The sequence below is a fragment of the Macaca fascicularis genome, chromosome 11, assembly GCF_037993035.2.
Source record: "Macaca fascicularis isolate 582-1 chromosome 11, T2T-MFA8v1.1".
Classification (NCBI taxonomy): Eukaryota; Metazoa; Chordata; class Mammalia; order Primates; family Cercopithecidae; genus Macaca; species Macaca fascicularis.
The window spans coordinates 103,514,760-103,531,946 of record NC_088385.1 but is presented as its reverse complement, the minus strand read 5'-3'; the positions used below and the strand labels follow the sequence as shown (position 1 = coordinate 103,531,946).

At 41.5% G+C, this 17,187-nt stretch overlaps 1 protein-coding gene across 1 annotated transcript in view; it reads right to left on the bottom strand.

Moving 5' to 3' along the window:
- Positions 1-16,373, bottom strand: part of CFAP54 (cilia and flagella associated protein 54) — a 377,376-nt gene extending 361,003 nt beyond the window's left edge. The window contains exons 1-3 of the mRNA XM_015431414.4: positions 16,035-16,373; positions 4,903-5,008; positions 1,694-1,837 (exon numbers count right to left, since the gene is read on the bottom strand). Coding sequence (XP_015286900.3) covers positions 1,694-1,837; positions 4,903-5,008; positions 16,035-16,351 — 567 coding nt within the window. The 5' untranslated portion in view covers positions 16,352-16,373. The remainder of the gene's footprint in view (positions 1-1,693; positions 1,838-4,902; positions 5,009-16,034) is intronic.
- Positions 16,374-17,187: the final 814 nt, after the last annotated feature.

Sequence of the window (17,187 nt, the reverse complement as noted above, 5' to 3'; positions counted from 1 at the left end):
GGAAAGGAAAGGAAAGGAAAGGAAAGGAAAGGAAAGGAAGAAGGAAGGAAGGAAGGAAGGAAGGAAGGAAGGAAGGAAGGAAGGAAGGAAGGAAGGAAGGAAGGAAGGAAGGAAGGAAGGAAGGAAGGGAGAGAGAGAGAGAAAGAAAGAAAGAAAGAAAGAAAGAAAGAAAGAAAGAAAGAAAGAAAGAAAGAAAGAAAGAAAGAAAGAAAGAAAGAAAGAAAGAAAGAAAGAAAGAAAGAAAAGAAAAAGGAGGGAGGGAGGGAGGGAGGGAGGGAGGGAGAGAGAGAGAGAGAGAAAGAAAGAAAGAAGGGAGGGAGGGAGGGAGGGAGGGAAGGAGGGAGAGAGAGAGAGAGAGAGAGAGAAAGAAAGAAAGAAAGAAAGGAGGGAGGGAGGGAGGGAGGGAGGGAGAGAGAGAGAGAGAGAGAGAGAGAGAGAGAGAAAGAAAGAAAGAAAGAAAGAAAGAAAGAAAGAAAGAAAGAAAGAAAGAAAGAAAGAAAGAAAGAAAGGAGGGAGGGAGGGAGGGAGGGAGGGAGGGAGGGAGGGAGGGAGGGAGAGAGAGAGAGAGAGAGAGAAAGAAAGAAAGAAAGAAAGAAAGAAAGAAAGAAAGAAAGAAAGAAAGAAAGAAAGAAAGGAGGGAGGGAGGGAGGGAGGGAGGGAGGGAGGGAGGGAGAGAGAGAGAGAGAAAGAAAGAAAGAAAGAAGGAAGGAAGGAAGGAAGGAAGGAAAGAGAGGAAAGAAAGAAAAAGAAAGGAGGAAGGAAGGAAGGAAGGAAGGAAGGGAAGGAAGCAAGGACATTAATTCTGGCAAAGTGTGAAAAGCAAAAAGCAGAAGGTATGGGGGTCAAGGCTACAAAAAGGGGAGTAGGAGAGACCTTTTCCCTAATAGGGTGCCAACTTACATTGCCCAGTATTCTCATTCGTGTACCTACGGTACAGCCAAATTGAACTGTTCAATTGTCCCCTAAACATGCCTTGAGAGTTTCTGCTTATTAACCACATACTGTTTCCAAGGCCTTGAATAGTCCTCAAGTTTAAAGTAACACAGATTTAGAGTCAGACTGATCAGGGTTCAAACACCAACCCTGCCCATTGTTTTAAGCAGGCTAATAAACTTCCATTTCCTAATCTGTAAAAGAGTCTCCTCTTAGGACTTTAATGAGGCTGCAAGATGATAATTCATACAATATATTTAGAAGAGTATTTAGCACATGAAAACTGTTCAACCCATGAATCAATGGTAGTAATTAACAAAATACTGGTATACTAGAAATAAAGTATAAATTTTTATATCAATAGATTTATGTTTAATCTCAAGAGCCACTTTTCATACTATGTGATAAGCTTTATTTTTCTCTTCTGTAAAATAGGGATAATAGTATGTACTCATAAAATTACTTTATCAAATTTGTTTTCCAAAGCACTTTATAAACTAAAAACACTCTACAAATATTAGTTATTAAATAACAACTGCTACATGAATGAGTGACTGCAGTGAGTTAATCTCCAAACATCCTTACAAAGCTTGGTAAATTCACTTTCTTATCCAGCACTGAAAGTATTTATTAAGCAACTTATAGCACACAGCTAGATGCTGTGCTAAGCCAACAAAAGACATTTAGAAGCTGTCAACTAAAAGATATATTGCATAGCTAATCATAAATTGTAGCTATTTCAGCTGCTCTTTCATCTTACTGTAAGTCCAGCAGTTTTATCTCTAAAGCCTTTTGGGAAAAAGGCAGCCTTGAATTGAGTTACATCCACTTTATTCTCATCAAAATTGGTATTGAACTGCTGAAGATATCTTCCATAGCATTGTAAAAGGGCCAGTTTGTATTCCTGAAATAAAAAGAGGACTTGATTAAAATTCCAAAATATCATTTAGCTTATCATTGTTAGGTAATATTCATATTATTCCTAACGGTATCAATGTTAATTATTACAATTATACCAGTACCACTGGCTCCATTTTCCAAAAACATAGTATATGACAGACACTGCACTATACAATGTATGTGCATTATTTCATCTAATTCTCCTCACAACGAGCCTATGTGAGATAGGACCATCATGACCACAAGGATGAGAATATTTACTATGGCACTGTGTGTGGTAATACCTACATATACTCAAAATCCAGGTTCCAAAATTCAGCATCATCAGATCATGGTAACCCACATACCCAGAGAGGTGGATGAGTAGTCTTGCTTCTCTGATACCTCATAGGCTTGAAAAAGAAAAGAAAGGAAGAGTGAGTGAGAGATAGGAAGGAGGGAAGGAAGGAAGGAAGGAGGGAAGGAAGGAAGGAAGGAAGGAAGGAAGGAAGGAAGGAAGGAAGGAAGGAAGGAAGGAAGGAAGGAAGGAAGGAAGGAAGGAAGGGAGGGAGGGAGGGAGGGAGGAAGAGAGGGAGGGAAAGGAAGGAAGAAAAAGGAAGGAAGGAGGGGAGGAAGGAAGGAAGGAAAGGGAAGGAAGGGGAAGGGATAGGAAAGGAAAAGAAAAGGGAAGAGAAGGGGAAAGGAAGGGGGAAGAAAGGAAGAGAAAGAAAGAGAGAAAGAAAGGAAGGAAAAGAAAGGAAAGGAAGAAAGAGAGAGGGAGGGAAGGAGGAGGGAAAAAATAAAGGGAGGGAGAGAAAGAAAAAGAGAAGAGAGAGAGAGAAAGAGAAAGAAGGAAGGAAAGAGAGAAAGAAAGAAGAAGAAAAAGGAAGGAAGGAAAGAAGGAAGGAAGGAAGGAAAGAAGGAAGGAAAGAAGGAAGGAAGGGGAAAGAAAAAGAGAAAGGAAGGGAGGGAGAGAGAGAGGGGGGAAGGAAAGGAAGGGAGAGGGAGGGAGAGAGGAAGGAAGAAAAGAAGAAAGAGGGAACCAAAGAAGAGAAGCTAAAAGAAACAAATGCAGAGTGAGGTGAGCTACCTGCCTCTCTTTCATCTGTCAACAGACTCTGAAGCTGCATCAGGACAAATAAAAAGCATTTGAGCAGTGGGATTTTTATTCATTCAAAGTCATGCTTGTGTTCCCATAACAGAATCAGATGCCCCATTTCTGTAACCCACAGTGCTCAGTTACCTGGAGGGTTTCAGGGCAGAGGATGCAAGCAGTCCCTTCTAAATGAGTCACTTGCAACCCTTCCTCAGCTCCCTCCCCTGCAACTTCATCCCCAGGAAAAGCAACTGCCCAAAGTGTGAACTGCCTGTCCAGTTACCTAGCCCCTTGGAAGGCATCTTCAGTCAAACACTGTTTTGTTTAAATTTCTATTATAGATTTGTTTTTTGCTCACTAATTAATCCTGAATCTTTTCTGCTCTAACTTGAATCATATAATAAATTCAAATCTAGGTTTAAAACAAATATTCCACAAGACGATCTTTACTACAACTAAAATAAAAATAGAGCCTAGAAACTAAAGTAACAAGTTCATTTTCAGAATTATAAATACCTTTTTTTTTTTTTTTAAGAGAGAGTGTTTTGCCATGTTGCCCAGGTTGGTCTCAAACTCCTGGGCTCAAGCAAGCAATCTGCCCTCCTCAGCCTACCAAAGTTCTGGGATTACAGGTGTGAGCCACCACGCCCAGCCTGGCCAACATTTCCTTCAGTGAAAAGTAGACAAAACTTTTTCTTTGTTCTTTTAATTAAATATTAAAATATACTATCTAGGCCTTTCTATCTAAAACATTCTGAATCCTTAGCTACTAGCCATCTTTAACTTGCTTTATCAGCTTCTAACATACACCTCCCTTCCCTCCAGCAATATCCATTCCACCCACACAGATATTTCTCAAACAACCCTACACTGTGCTTTTTAATTGTATTACCAGCTTCTTACACTGAAAAGTATAAGGATGGAGAGGGGGCTGTCTTCTAATTCTTGTCAAAACTCTTATTCCACTTACATGAGTAAAGCTTACAAGTTGAATCTCACCTGGGTTTCTTTTCTGTAGCTTACCACGCCCTGTTTTTCAAGTTTCTAAGACCCATGGTTCATTTATGTGGAACTATGGTTATTCTCTAGTTTTGGCAGAAGAAAATAGATTTTAGTTCTTCATTATGAACTTCCACCACTCATATCCTCTATTTGGTAAATTTGTCTCCCAGACCAAGAGGATTAAAGTCCAGAAAATAGAAACAGAGGGGAAAAATGAAGTTGAGAAACTGAAGATTGAGAAAACACTGAACACTGCCCACAGCTGGCCTAAAATCCCATTGTCTGACGTTCAGATAACTTAGAATAATTTGGATCTAGGCCAGAGTTTAAGGGAGAAACTCACATGATCATTAATGGAAAACCCAGCCATGCTGTGGTCTCAGCAAACCAAGTCCACAAGTCCACAGCATTCCAAGCCCTAGACATTCAGGTGGAACTAAAAGTAGGACACAAACTCAGTCTGGAATACAATACTGAGCAAGAAACAGGGTATGTATGGAATGACTGTTATAACTACATAGAGCAAAACATTAAGAAACAGTTAAAAGAGTTTAATAAACAGGGCACTGAAGCAGGCAACAGAGCTGCAAGGCCAAGAGCCCTGAAGGTTGACCACTGGGCAAGGCCAGCCATATGAAAAACAACAGGAAGTGGTGTCTGGGCTCTTTTGTATGAGGTAGGAACACGATGATTCAGCATTTCCTGTTGTGCGCCTACCACACCCTCTGTGAACCCGGCCACACTCCTGCCCATCCACAGCCAGCTGCCTGGCTGTCCAGGAATGTCTCACCTCTGGGAAATCTCAACTACAAAATTAAAAAGCAAACACTTTTTTAGTTACTGTGCCTTATTAAAATTTTTATGTACTCATTTATTTTTTTCTAAGAGAAAAATCAAAACATGTAAAATAGGAAGGGTATCAGACTAAATACTGTAATAATAATTAGCCAAATGAATTTCTTTTTGGCTCTCTTTCCTCCAGAGGCACTTACTTTCATTTGACAAAGGCTATCTCCAACCTTCAGAAGCTTTTCGTTGTAATAGTCTGCTGGCAGCCTGGGGGCGTATTTAGTCCAGATATTAAATAAAGAAGTGGCACTGTAAAAATCATAAAATAAAATGACATTGTCAAAGTCTGCAGGAAACTTCAATTAATTCGCAAGCAATCCTTTAAAACTTACCTTGTGCTAAGCCTTTCCAATGTGCCTTATTGTTAATGTCCAATTATTAATAATAAATGTAATTACAGTTAAAATTATTGCTTCCTATGTACCAAGCATTGATTGCAGCTCTTTACATGTTTTTTTTTTAGATACTTTACTTCATAGAGCAATTTTAAGTTCACAACAGAATTGAGCAGAAGGTACTGAGATTTCCCATATATATACCCTGTGCCCCCAAACATGCGCGGCCCTCCCCCATTATCAACAACTCCACTAGAACGGTACCTTCGTTATGATGAACCTACATTGACACATCATTATCACCCAAAGTCCATAGTTTAGGGTTCACTGTTGGTGTCATCCATTCCATGGGTTTGGACAAATGTATATAAAGTCTATCCACTGTGAAAATATCACAGAGTAGATTCACTATCCTAAAAATCCTCTGTGCTCCACTTATTCATCCCTCCTTTCCCGCTCAATCTCTGTTAACCACTGATATTTTTACTGCCTCCATAGTTTTGCCTTTTCCAAAATGTCATACAGTTGAAATCAAACAGTATGAAACCTTTTCAGATTGGTTTCTTTCACTTAGCAATATGCATCTAAGTTTCCTCCATGTCTTCTCATGGCTTGATAGCTCATTTCTTTTTAGCACTGAATAATATTCCATTGTCTGGATGCATTACAGTTTATCCACTCACATGGTGAATGACATCTTGGTTGCTTACAAGTTTTGGCAATTATGAATAAGGCTGCCAGAAATACTGATGTGCAGGGGTTTTTGTGTTTTGTTTTGTTTTGTTTTGTTTTGTTTTTGAGACAGAGTCTTGCTCTGTCGCCCAGGCTGGGGTGCAGTGGCCGGATCTCAGCTCACTGCAAGCTCCGCCTCCCGGGTTTAGACCATTCTCCTGCCTCAGCCTCCCGAGTAGCTGGGACTACAGGCGCCCGCCACCTCGCCCGGCTAGTTTTTTGTATTTTTTAGTAGAGATGGGGTTTCACCGTGTTAGCCAGGATGGTCTCGATCTCCTGACCTCGTGATCCGCCCGTCTCGGCCTCCCAAAGTGCTGGGATTACAGGCTTGAGCCACCGCGCCCGGCCTTGTTTTGTTTTTTGAGATGGAGTCTTGCTCCTGTTGCGCAGGCTGGAGTGTAGTGGCACGATCTTGGCTCACTGCAACCTCTACCTCCGGAGTTCAAGCAATTCTCCTTCCTCTGCCTCCCAAGTAGCTGGGATTACAGGCGTGCACCACCATACCTGGCTGATTTTTGTATTTTTAATAGAGACAGGGTTTTGCCATGTTGGCCAGGCTGGTCTCAAATTCCTGACCTCAGGTAATCCACCCGCCTAGGCCTCCCGAAGTGCTAGCACTACAGGCGTGAGTCACCGCACCAGGCCCGATGTTCAGGTTTTTATATGGACATAAGTTTTCAGTTCCTTTGGATAAATACCAAGGAGCACAAGGGGTGAACATTATGGTAAGAATATGTTCAATTTTGTAGAAACCACCTGTCTTCCAAAGTGGCTGTACTATTTTGCATTCCTACCAGCAATGAATGAGAGAATTCCCTGCTCTACATCCTTCCCAGCATTTGGTGTTGTCAGTGTTCTAGATTTTAGCCTTCCTAACAGGCGTGTAGGGTATCTCATTGTTGCTTTAACTTGCATTCACCTGATTACATATGATGTGGAACATATTTTCATATGTTTATTTGCCATCTGTGTATCTTCTTTGGTGAGGTGTCTGTTAAAGTCTTTGGCCCATTTTTAAAATCAGGTTGTTGGCCGGACACGGTGGCTCACACCTGTAATCCCACCACTTTGGGAGGCCGAGACAGGTGGATCAGTTGAGGTCAGGAGTTTGAGACCAGCCTGTCCAACATGGTGAACATGGTGAAACCTCGTCTCTACTAAAAATACAAAAATGAGCCAGGCATGGTGGCACACACCTGTAGTCCCAGCTACTCAGGAAGAGAATCATCTGAACTCATGAGGTGGAGGCTGCAGTGAGCCGAGATCAGGCCACTGCACTCCAGCCTGGGCAAAAGAGCAAGACTTCATCTCAAAAAATCAGTAAATAAATAAATAAATAAAAATTTTTAAAAAGTAAAATAAGGTTGTTATTATTGCTGAGTTTTCAGAGTTCTTTGTATACTTTGGATAACAGTCCTTTATCAAATAAGTCTTTTGCAAATATTTTCTCCCAATTTGTGGCTTATCCTTTCATTCCCTTGACAGTATCTTTCATAGAGCAGTAATTTTTAACTTTAATGAAGTCCAGCTTATCAATTCTTTCTTTCATAGATCATGCCTTGGTACTGTATATTCAAAGTCATCACCAAACCCAAGGTCACCTAGATAGATTCTCTCCTGTTATCTACTAGGAGTTTCTTTATTTTTTATTTTTTGTTTTGAGACAGAGTCTTGCTCTGTCACCAGGCCGGAGTGCAGTGGCGCCATCTCAGCTCACTGCAGCCTCTGCCTCCTGGATTCAAGTGATTCTCCTGCTTCAGCCTCCCAAGTAGCTGGGACTATAGGCACGCACCACCACGCCCAGCTAATTTTTGTATTTTTGGTAGAGATGGGTTTTCACCATGTTGACCAGGATGGTCTCGATCTCTTGACCTTGTGATCCACCTGCCTCGGCCTCCCCAAGTGCTGGGATTACAGGCGTGAGCCATGGTGCCTGGCCAGGAGTTTCATAATACTGCATTTTATATTTAGGTAGGTGATCCATTTTGAGTTAATTTTTGTGAAGGGCGTACAGTCTGCATCTAGATTCATTTTTTGGCATGTGGATATCCAGTTGTTCCAGGACCATTTACTGAAGACGCTGTTCTCCATTGAATTGACTTTGCTCACTTGCCAAAGATCAGTTTGTTGCCAGAAAAGGGGTTTTGATCCAGACCCCGAGAGAGGACTCTCGGATCTCGCACAGGAAGGAATTCAAGACAAGTCACAGAGTGCAGTGGGAAGAGATCATTTATTGAAAGCTACTTAGTTACACAGTCGGGCAACCTCAGAAAGCAGGAAGATGAACACACTCTCTTTGTTTTAAACTCTTCTTATATAGGGGTCTTATCTATGTAAAAAGCCAGGCTAAGTTAGGTCTACATGCAGGAAGGCCAACAGTGTAACAAAATTTATTACTCTGCGGATTTAAAGGAAACTATCCCCAACGTTTTCATGTGCAGTACATCAAGGCATAGCTATAATTATCTTGAAGGCATATATTGTTATGGGTATTGGGACATCTGGACCTTCTGCTATTGTAGGTGTTTGTCTTGCAGGCATCTTTAGGCTGTTGCTTCAACTATAAAAAATTTATGACCATGGGTCACGCCTGGCAAGGAACGTGCCCTGCTAATTTTAAGATGGAGTTGATTTTAAAATGCCATTACTCTGGTTCTCCTATGCTTCTGTTTCCCTAACAAGTTGACTATATTTATGTGAGTCTATTTCTGAGCTGCGTATATTGTTCCACGGATTTGTCTATTCTTTCACCAGTGTCACACTATCTTGAATACTGTAGCTTTACAGCAAGTCTTGAAATTGAGTCGTGTCAGTCCTCCAACTTTCTTCTTCTCCTTCAATGCTGTGTTGGCTATTTTGGGTCTTTTGCCTATATGCATACCTTTTTTCACTTCATTTTCACAACAACCCCAAGAAAGGTAATATCAATATCCCAAAGATACAGCTGATGAAGCTGAGGCTCAGTGCATCTGTGATCTTAACGACTATATGAATGAGCTTTCCAGTCCTCTGGAAAGTAAACTCCCTGAGGTCAAGGACCTCAACAATATTATTCATTGCCCAGGCCCAACAGTAGTGAATACCTACTACATGTAGGTACTCAATAAATATCTGCTGAAAGATGGATGGATGAATGAATGAATGAATGAATGAATGAATGATAGGGAAGAAAACATTCTTTGTTCTTGTTTTATTTTTTCCTGTGAAGGGCTCAGGGTTCAAAGAGCCAGTCAATCCACTTAGAGCTATACTTCCCTCCACCAAGTAAAACAAAAACAAAACAAACAGTATTTTCAAAATGCTTTCTAACCAGAGTTTCAAACGGTAGCAGATCATTGCCTATTTTAGTCATTCATTTAGTTAACATTTACTTCTTTCCTCTCTCCCAGAAATTATATATGCCTCTAGCAAAAATCCAAATATCCCCTAACAGGTGTCCAATCCTATCTCATAAATTTCTAGATAAGACTGAATGTTTGTGACCCCTCCCCCACTGCCCCCCAATTCATATGTTGAAATCCTAACCCCCGGTGTGGTTGTATTTGGAAACAGGGCCTCTAAGGAAGCAATTAAGGTTAAATGAAATCATAAAGTTAGTACCCTGGCCTGATGGAATTAATGTCCCTACAAGAAGAGACTCCAGAGAGCTTGCTCTTTTATGATATGGTCATAAATTGTTTACAGTCTCCATGCTTGAGGACAAAGCAGCCTTCTACAAACCAGGAGAGGAGTCCTCATGAGAAACCAATCCTGCTGGATCTTGATCTGGGACTTCCAGCCTTCAGACTGTGAAAAATAAATAAATGTCTGTTGTTTAAGCCACCTAGTCTATAGTATTTTGTTATGGCAACCTGAGCTGGCTAATACAGGACCTAAATTTAAGAACTGATGATGACTCTAATACTTACGATGTATGTGTTGGAGTAATAGTGAAACATCTAAACAGAAACCTGTCAATTAATTCATTCGGGTAATTAAATAATACTGAGTCATTGATTGAGTGAAGGACGCAGTGCATTTCTCCTTTATGAACTGATTAATCATATATTTAGGTAGAAAAATATATGCATGTACCAAGTAATAAATAACAATGCCAAATAAATATGGCAAATATAAACCACAGACATTTAAAAGGGGAGAGGTGTTTTGTTTGCTTTATTACTTCTTTCACTTTCATTTGATGCTTCATGAAATGCCACGGTATTTGAATAAATATAATGAATCCAAGAAATTCACCAAGTCTTACTAGAATTCTTAAATTATGTAGATGAAATAATTCTTCTAAATCTTACAGATGAGATAATGATGACTAGGCTTGTTACTCATAAAAGAAAAATATCAGCTTTGTTAAATCAATCAAGATTATGTAATAAGAAAGAAGAAATGTCTTTTTTGTTGAACTCTAAGTTCAGGTTAAGACTGCTCATTGGGAATAGCTTACATAATGCTTAAACCAAAAATATATAATATATACTATAGAATGTACATCATTTGAGAAGAAAATGTCAATGTACTTGGGATTGCTGACTGTTGCTAGATATGTAAAATGTTCTAAAATAGAAAATCATCCAGGTGCGATGGCTCACGCCTGTAATCCCAGCACTTTGGGAGGCCAAGGTGGGCAGATCGCTTGAGGTCAGAAGTTCAAGACCAGCCTGGGAAACATCACAAAACCCCGTCTCTACTAAAAAAAAAAACAAAAATTAGCCGGGTGTGGTGACACGCACCTATAGTCCAGATACCAAGGAGGCTGAGGCACGTGAATCGTCTGATTGACTGAACCCAGGAGGTGGACGTAGCAGTGAGCCAAGATCCAGCTACTGCACTCCAGCCTGGGCGACAGAGCAAGACACTGTCTCAAAAAAAAAAAAAAGAAAGAAAGAAAGAAAAGAAAAGAAAATCATAACTGTATAAGCAGAATACCTTAATACCTCAATCTTATGTGCTTATAGCAAAAGCACATTTTTAAAAAATGTATCATGATCTTATTTAAAGACATTTCTGGTATGACAATAATTTATATTTTAAATACTATGAATTTTATGCTTATGGAAGTTACCATAGTTATAAGGAGAAACACATTTTGATATAAAAAATAACCATCTGTTGGCCAGGCGCAGTGGCTCACACCTGTAATCCCAACAGTTTGGGAGGTCAAAGCGGGCGGATCACGAGGTTAAGAGATTGAGACCATCTGGCCAACATGGTGAAACCCTGTCTTTACTAAAAATACAAAAATTAGCTGGGTGTGGTAGCTCGCATCTGTAGTCCCAGCTACTCAAGAGGCTGAGGCAGGAGAATCACTTGAATCCGGGAGGCAGAAGTTGCAGTCAGCCAGTATCACATCACTGCACTCCAGCCTGGCGACAGAGCGAGACTGTCTCAAAAAATAATAATAATAATAATAACCATCTGTCAAATATATTATAAAAGCAACTCCCACCTCCTGTACTCCTAACTGGTCTCTACACTGCTATTCTTGTTCCCTTTGGATATAATCATCAGAATAATATCTTAAAACAAAAATTAGGCTGTGCAGGGTGGCTCACACCTGTAATCCCAGCACTTTGGGAGGCTGAGGCGGGTGGATCACTTGAGGTCAGGAGTTTGAGACCAGCCTGGCCAACATGGTGAAACCCTGTCTCTACTAAAAACACAAAAATTAGCCGGGTGTGGTGGCATGAGCCTGTAATCCCAGTTACTCAGGGGGCTGAGGCAGGAGAATCGCTTGAACGCAGGAGGAAGAGGTTGTAGTGAGCTGAGATTGCGCCACTGCATTCCAGCCTTGTCAATAGAGTGAGACTGTCCCAAAAAAAAAAAAAAAAAAAAATTACATAATCCTTCTGCAAAACTATCCAATGGAATAAATGTAAACTCTTTAAAATGGCCTCTAAAACCTTCCAAAGCCCTATTATTCCTCTAAATCTCACCTCATACTGTTGTACCTCTTTCACTGTGCTTCTGCTAAATGGGATTCTGTCCATTCCTCCGAAGTAGGAATGGATCTGTTCTGCCAAGGATCTTCCTGCATTCTTGTCCCCCTGTTCATCCTCTCCATTTGGCTAGTCAAATCCCTGGTGTCCTTCTAATCTCAGCTTAATGGCACCTCACTTATCACTCATTCAAAAGCAAGTCCCCACTACATTCTCTTTAAGCCTCTGCTTTAAGTGTCATCTACTCTGACCACCTTAACGAAAATTGCAACTTCCTGTCTTCTACTCCATAACCTCTTCTCTTTTTTTTTTTCTTTTTAATTTCTAATAGGAATAGACTATCTTCTTTTTCTCTCTAGCATGTATCATTACTTTGGTTTTTTTTGTTTGTTTGTTTGTTTGTTTGTTTGAGACGGAGTCTCACTCTGTTGGGCTGGAGTGCAGTGGTGTAATCTTGGCTCAATGCAACCTCCGCTTCCCAGGTTCAAGTGATTCTCCTGCCTTGGCCTCCCGAGTAGCTGGGATTACAGGCACCCGCCACCATGCCCGGCTAATTTTTTGTATTTTTCGTAGAGACAGGGTTTCACTATGTTGGCCAGGTTGGTCTCGAACACCTGACCTCGTGATCCACCTGCCTAAGCCTCTCAAAGTGCTAGGATTACAGGCATGAGCCACTGCGCCCGGCAGCATTTATCATTCCTAAATTACCATAAAATACACATAATTGATGTTTATAGTCTAGTTCCCTCTCTAGACTATAAACTCTGAGAAGGCAGAGATTTTTGTCTGGTTCACTGCTGTAGCCACAGTGCCTAGTAGGATGCCTGACACATATAAGTGCTCAGCAGTTACTTTCATGGCATTTGTTGTTTGCATATTTACTAATGACTTACTGAATATCTATCTCCCTCTCTAGACTGTAAGCTCCACGAATACTGACTCCCATATCTATTTTGTTCACCACTGTGTAACCAGTGTCTAGTACATTGCCTCACACATAGCAGGCACTCAATAAAAATTATTGTATAAATAAAGGCCAAAATTGTGTGAGAGGTTGGACTGTTAAGGCATGTGTCAATCCAATGCTTGTGATTCTTACAGTCTTGTTAAAGATGGCACAGATACCGTACATAGACTGGCCCATGTCTACTTTCCTATATGTAATATTCACAATTACTGAGAATATAAAGATAATAACTTTTTTTTTTTTTTGAGACAGAGTCTCATTCTGTTACCTAGGCTGGAGTGCAGTGGCATGATCTCGGCACACCAGCAACCTCCACTTCCCCGGTTCAAGCGATTCTCATGCCTCAGCCTCCTGAATAGCTGGGATTACAGGTGCACACCACCACGCCTGGCTAATTTTTGTATTTTTTAGTAGAGACAGAATTTCGTCATGTTGGCCAGGCTGATCTCGAACTCCTGACCACAGGTGATCTGCCCGCCTCGGCCTCCCAGAGTGCTAGGATTACAGGCGTAAGCCACTGCACCAGGCCACGGATAATAACTCTTGAATTCTTTCAATACTAAATATTTATTGAATGTTTACTATGTCCCAATCCCCAGGCTTAGTGCCAGAAATACAGCAATGAAAGAGAGACACATTATCCAAAGTCACCAGGGAGCTTACATCCTAATGAGACAGACAATGCACAAGAAAACAAATCAATTAAAAAATATAAACCTATGAGTGAATCTGCATTAGATAGGAAAGGCCACTCTAAGAAGGTGACAACTGAGCTGAGGCCTGAAAAAAAGAGAAGGAGCCAGATTTTTGAAAAGCTTAGGGAAGAACATTCAGACAACAAAGATAGCAAATATAAAGGCTCTGAGGTGAGAAACAGTAGGACCTGTTTCTCTGGAAAGTCCTGAGAGAGAAAAGAAGAGAAGAGAGCTGAGAAAGGCAGGCAGGGTCAACACCTCAGCCCCTGGAGAGTATCAGAATTCTTAAGTTTATTCCAAAAGCAATGGGAAGCAATAGAAAGACTTTAGATAAGATTTACAAAGATCATCCTGACTGCTAGGTGAAGGATAGATGTGAGACAGAGTGGCTGCAGGGAAAATGTGAAATCGTGGTGGTTTGGACTGGAATGCTGGTAGTGGAGATGGGTAGATGAAATTCAAAGATGGAAACTATTTAAATATAAATGTATAAACTGGGCACAGTGGCTCACGCCTGTAACCCCAGCAATTGGGGAGGCCAAGGCAGGTGGATCTCCTGAGGTCAGGAGTTCCAGACTAGCCTGGCCAACATGGCGAAACCCCGTCTCTACTAAAAATACAGAAATTAGCCGGGCGTGGTGGCAGGCACCTGTAGTCCCAGCTACTCGGAGGCTGAGGCACAAGAATCACTGAAACCCGGGAGGCAGAGGTTGCAGTGAGCTGAGATCACAGCACTGCACTCCAGCCTGGGGTACAGAGTGAAACTCCCTCTCAATAAATAAATAAATAAATAAAGCATATAGGGTAGGTATATAATGGACTTTCCTTGGTCAATTCTTGGTTCTCATCTTACTTGGCCAGTCAGCAGAATTTGCCACAGCTGATCATTCCTTTCTTCCTGAAATACTTTCTCTACCTGCTTCTAGTACACCAGGCACTTAATGGTTTTCCATTGGCCACTCCTCCTTAGTCTCTGTTGGTTTCTTCTTATTGCCTCTCCCTGTCCATGCTGGAGCATCCCAGGGCTCAATCCTTGGACTCTTCCCTTCTCCATTTACACACACACTCTCTTAGCTATTCATCAGGTGTCATGATTTAAATATCATATGAATCCCAAATGTATATCTCATCTGACTTCCAGATTCAAATGTCCAACTACCTACATAGCAGCTCCACCTGGATGCTGAATCACATCTCAATTTTTATAAAATTATAAACTCTTGATCTCCCTCCCTCTTGCTCTTTCCACAATCACAATTCCACCCCAGGTCTTTCCCATCTGCCATTCTCCCTGTGTGACCTACTCTGTGCACAAAAATCCTCATCAATTGTTCCCATATATCTTTCTCATCTTTCTCAAAAGTGACTTTTCCTGACCTTCCCTAACCATGCTTCCCACCACCCCATTTAAAATTGCAACACTCAGGCCAGGTGCAGTGGCTCATGCCTGTAATCCAATACTTTGAGAGGTCAAGCTGGGAGGATCCCTTGAGCCCCCGAGTTCAAGGTTTCAGTGAGCCAGGATTGAGCCGCTGCACACCAGCCTGTGCAAGAGTGACACCCTGTCTCAAAAAAAAAGATAAAATTGCAACATTCATCTCATATCCTCCATCACGATTCCCTGTTCTATTTTTCTCCCTAGCAGTCACCTCCTTGTAAAATTATTTACTTACGTATTTGTTTAGTGGTTGTTTATATTCACAAAAATATATGCTCCATAAGGACATGGATTTTTATGTTTTGTTAACTTGATGTTTTCCTAGTTCCTTGAACAGTACTTGATATACAGTATGTGCTCAATAAATAGTTGTTAAATGCATAACAAAAATATTTTATTTTATTTATTTATTTTTTGAGAGTCTTGCTCTGTTGCCCAGGTTTGGGTGTAGTGGTGTCATCCCAGCTCACTGCAGCTTCTGCCTCCCAGGTTCAAGCAATTATCCTGCCTCATCCTCCTGAGTAGCTGGGAGTACAGGCATGTGCCACCACACCCAGCTAATTTTTGTACTTTGTATTCAAGTATAAATTTTTGGCTCACTCAAGGGTTTCAAAACTTTTCATGTTATAAGTACATAAAATTTGTATATGGAGAAAAAGGAATAACTTTGAGGTAGATTAGGTTCATGAAGCTAGCTCTTGATACAATGAAGTATGTCATCCTGTGAACATGTGCACTTTAATTCCTTCTTATATTGTTACTAGGATTACAGTGACTTTTTCTTAATTTTGCGATTCATTCTGCGCAACTGTTTACCTTTTTGGGAGTTCTATCACCATGTTATTACTGCAAACTGCGAACTCTTTTTAAGGTTCTTTCCTGCTTATGTTACCATCTTTCTTTTCTGGTCAAGTAGTGAGTTATGAAACATTCCTGTGTACATTTTTATTTTGACCTGAGCAGGAAGCCAAGATATAACATCTCTCAGGAATTAAGGATTGTTAAGAGCGACAAGTCTCCACTTCTTAAACTCTGTTTATCTCTCCTGGGCCCTTCAGGCAGCCCCTGCGTCCGCAACGCTGAACCAGCTCTGGGGCCACTACCTGCATCCTCAAACCCTCCCCAGGGGCCCCTCCTTTGGCTGGCGCCCTCCCCAGTGCCCCGCCAGCGCTTACCAACGCCGGCGGAATTCGTGCTTCTCTTCCTCCGTGGTGGCTAAAGCCTTCTTTTTCCTCATAAAGCCTAACAACTCCCGGATCTCCTTCTCACAAGAGGCCAGGAGCGGGTTTTTCGCGTCCAGCGGCCCATAAAACACGGCTAGGGGCAATGAGTCCTCGGGGCAGGTCCACTGAAGCAGCGAGCTCCGGGAGCTCCCCTTCGACTCTGGGGGCGACCTCGAAGTCGCGGTCGCTGTCGGTGGCAGTTCTGCCAGCGACCCCGAGGCGGTAGAGTCGTCTGACGGAGAGCTCGAGGGGGCGCCCTGAGCCGCCATATTGACGCCCCCCGGCCCGTCTGGAGTGTGTGTAGACGCGGTTGCCTGGCGACGGTCTCGTGGCAACCGAGCATCCCGCGCGCTTTCCGAGAAACACAGCGGCCCCTGGAGGGCAGAGCGAGAAAGAACCAGGTCCAGAAAAGAATGATGCTCCTGAGGGTGTTGCCTGGCTGCGCTGGCACCGCTGTATGAAGTGCGAACAGAGAATGTTCTGAGCAGAGCGCTGGCAAATATTAGAGCCAAAAATTTAAGGTCACAAATCCAGACTATATTCTTTATCCATGTTAAAACGATAATTATGATGACCATGACCATTAACGTGTGTCAGGCAGTAAGCATTTGAAACATGTACTTTCATTTATCTCATTTAATCGTCATAACTACTTTACAACTTAGGATACTATTAGTATATCCATCTCACAGTTTAGGAAACTAAGGCTCAAGGAGGTTAAGTCATTTGACAAAGGTCAGCGTACAATCGTAGTGTCAGGGACCAGGTCCTCAGCTTGTGACTCCAAAACCTGTGCTCAAAATGAATAGGCTGTACTGATCACTCACCAAAGCAAAGCTTGTTAATCAAATCGAAATTAGAGAAATATCTGACAAGCAGTTTAAGAATCAAATACAGTCGGCCTTCCAAATCTCGGGTTGTTCATCTGTGGATTCAAACAACTGCAGACTGTAAATATTCAGAACAAAATTAGAAATAACAATACAACAGAAAAAATAAGACAAAAATACAACAACTATTTACATAGCATTTATACTGTGTTAGGTATTACTAGTTATCTAGAGATGATTTAAAACATCCTGAAGAATGTGCATAAGTTGTATGC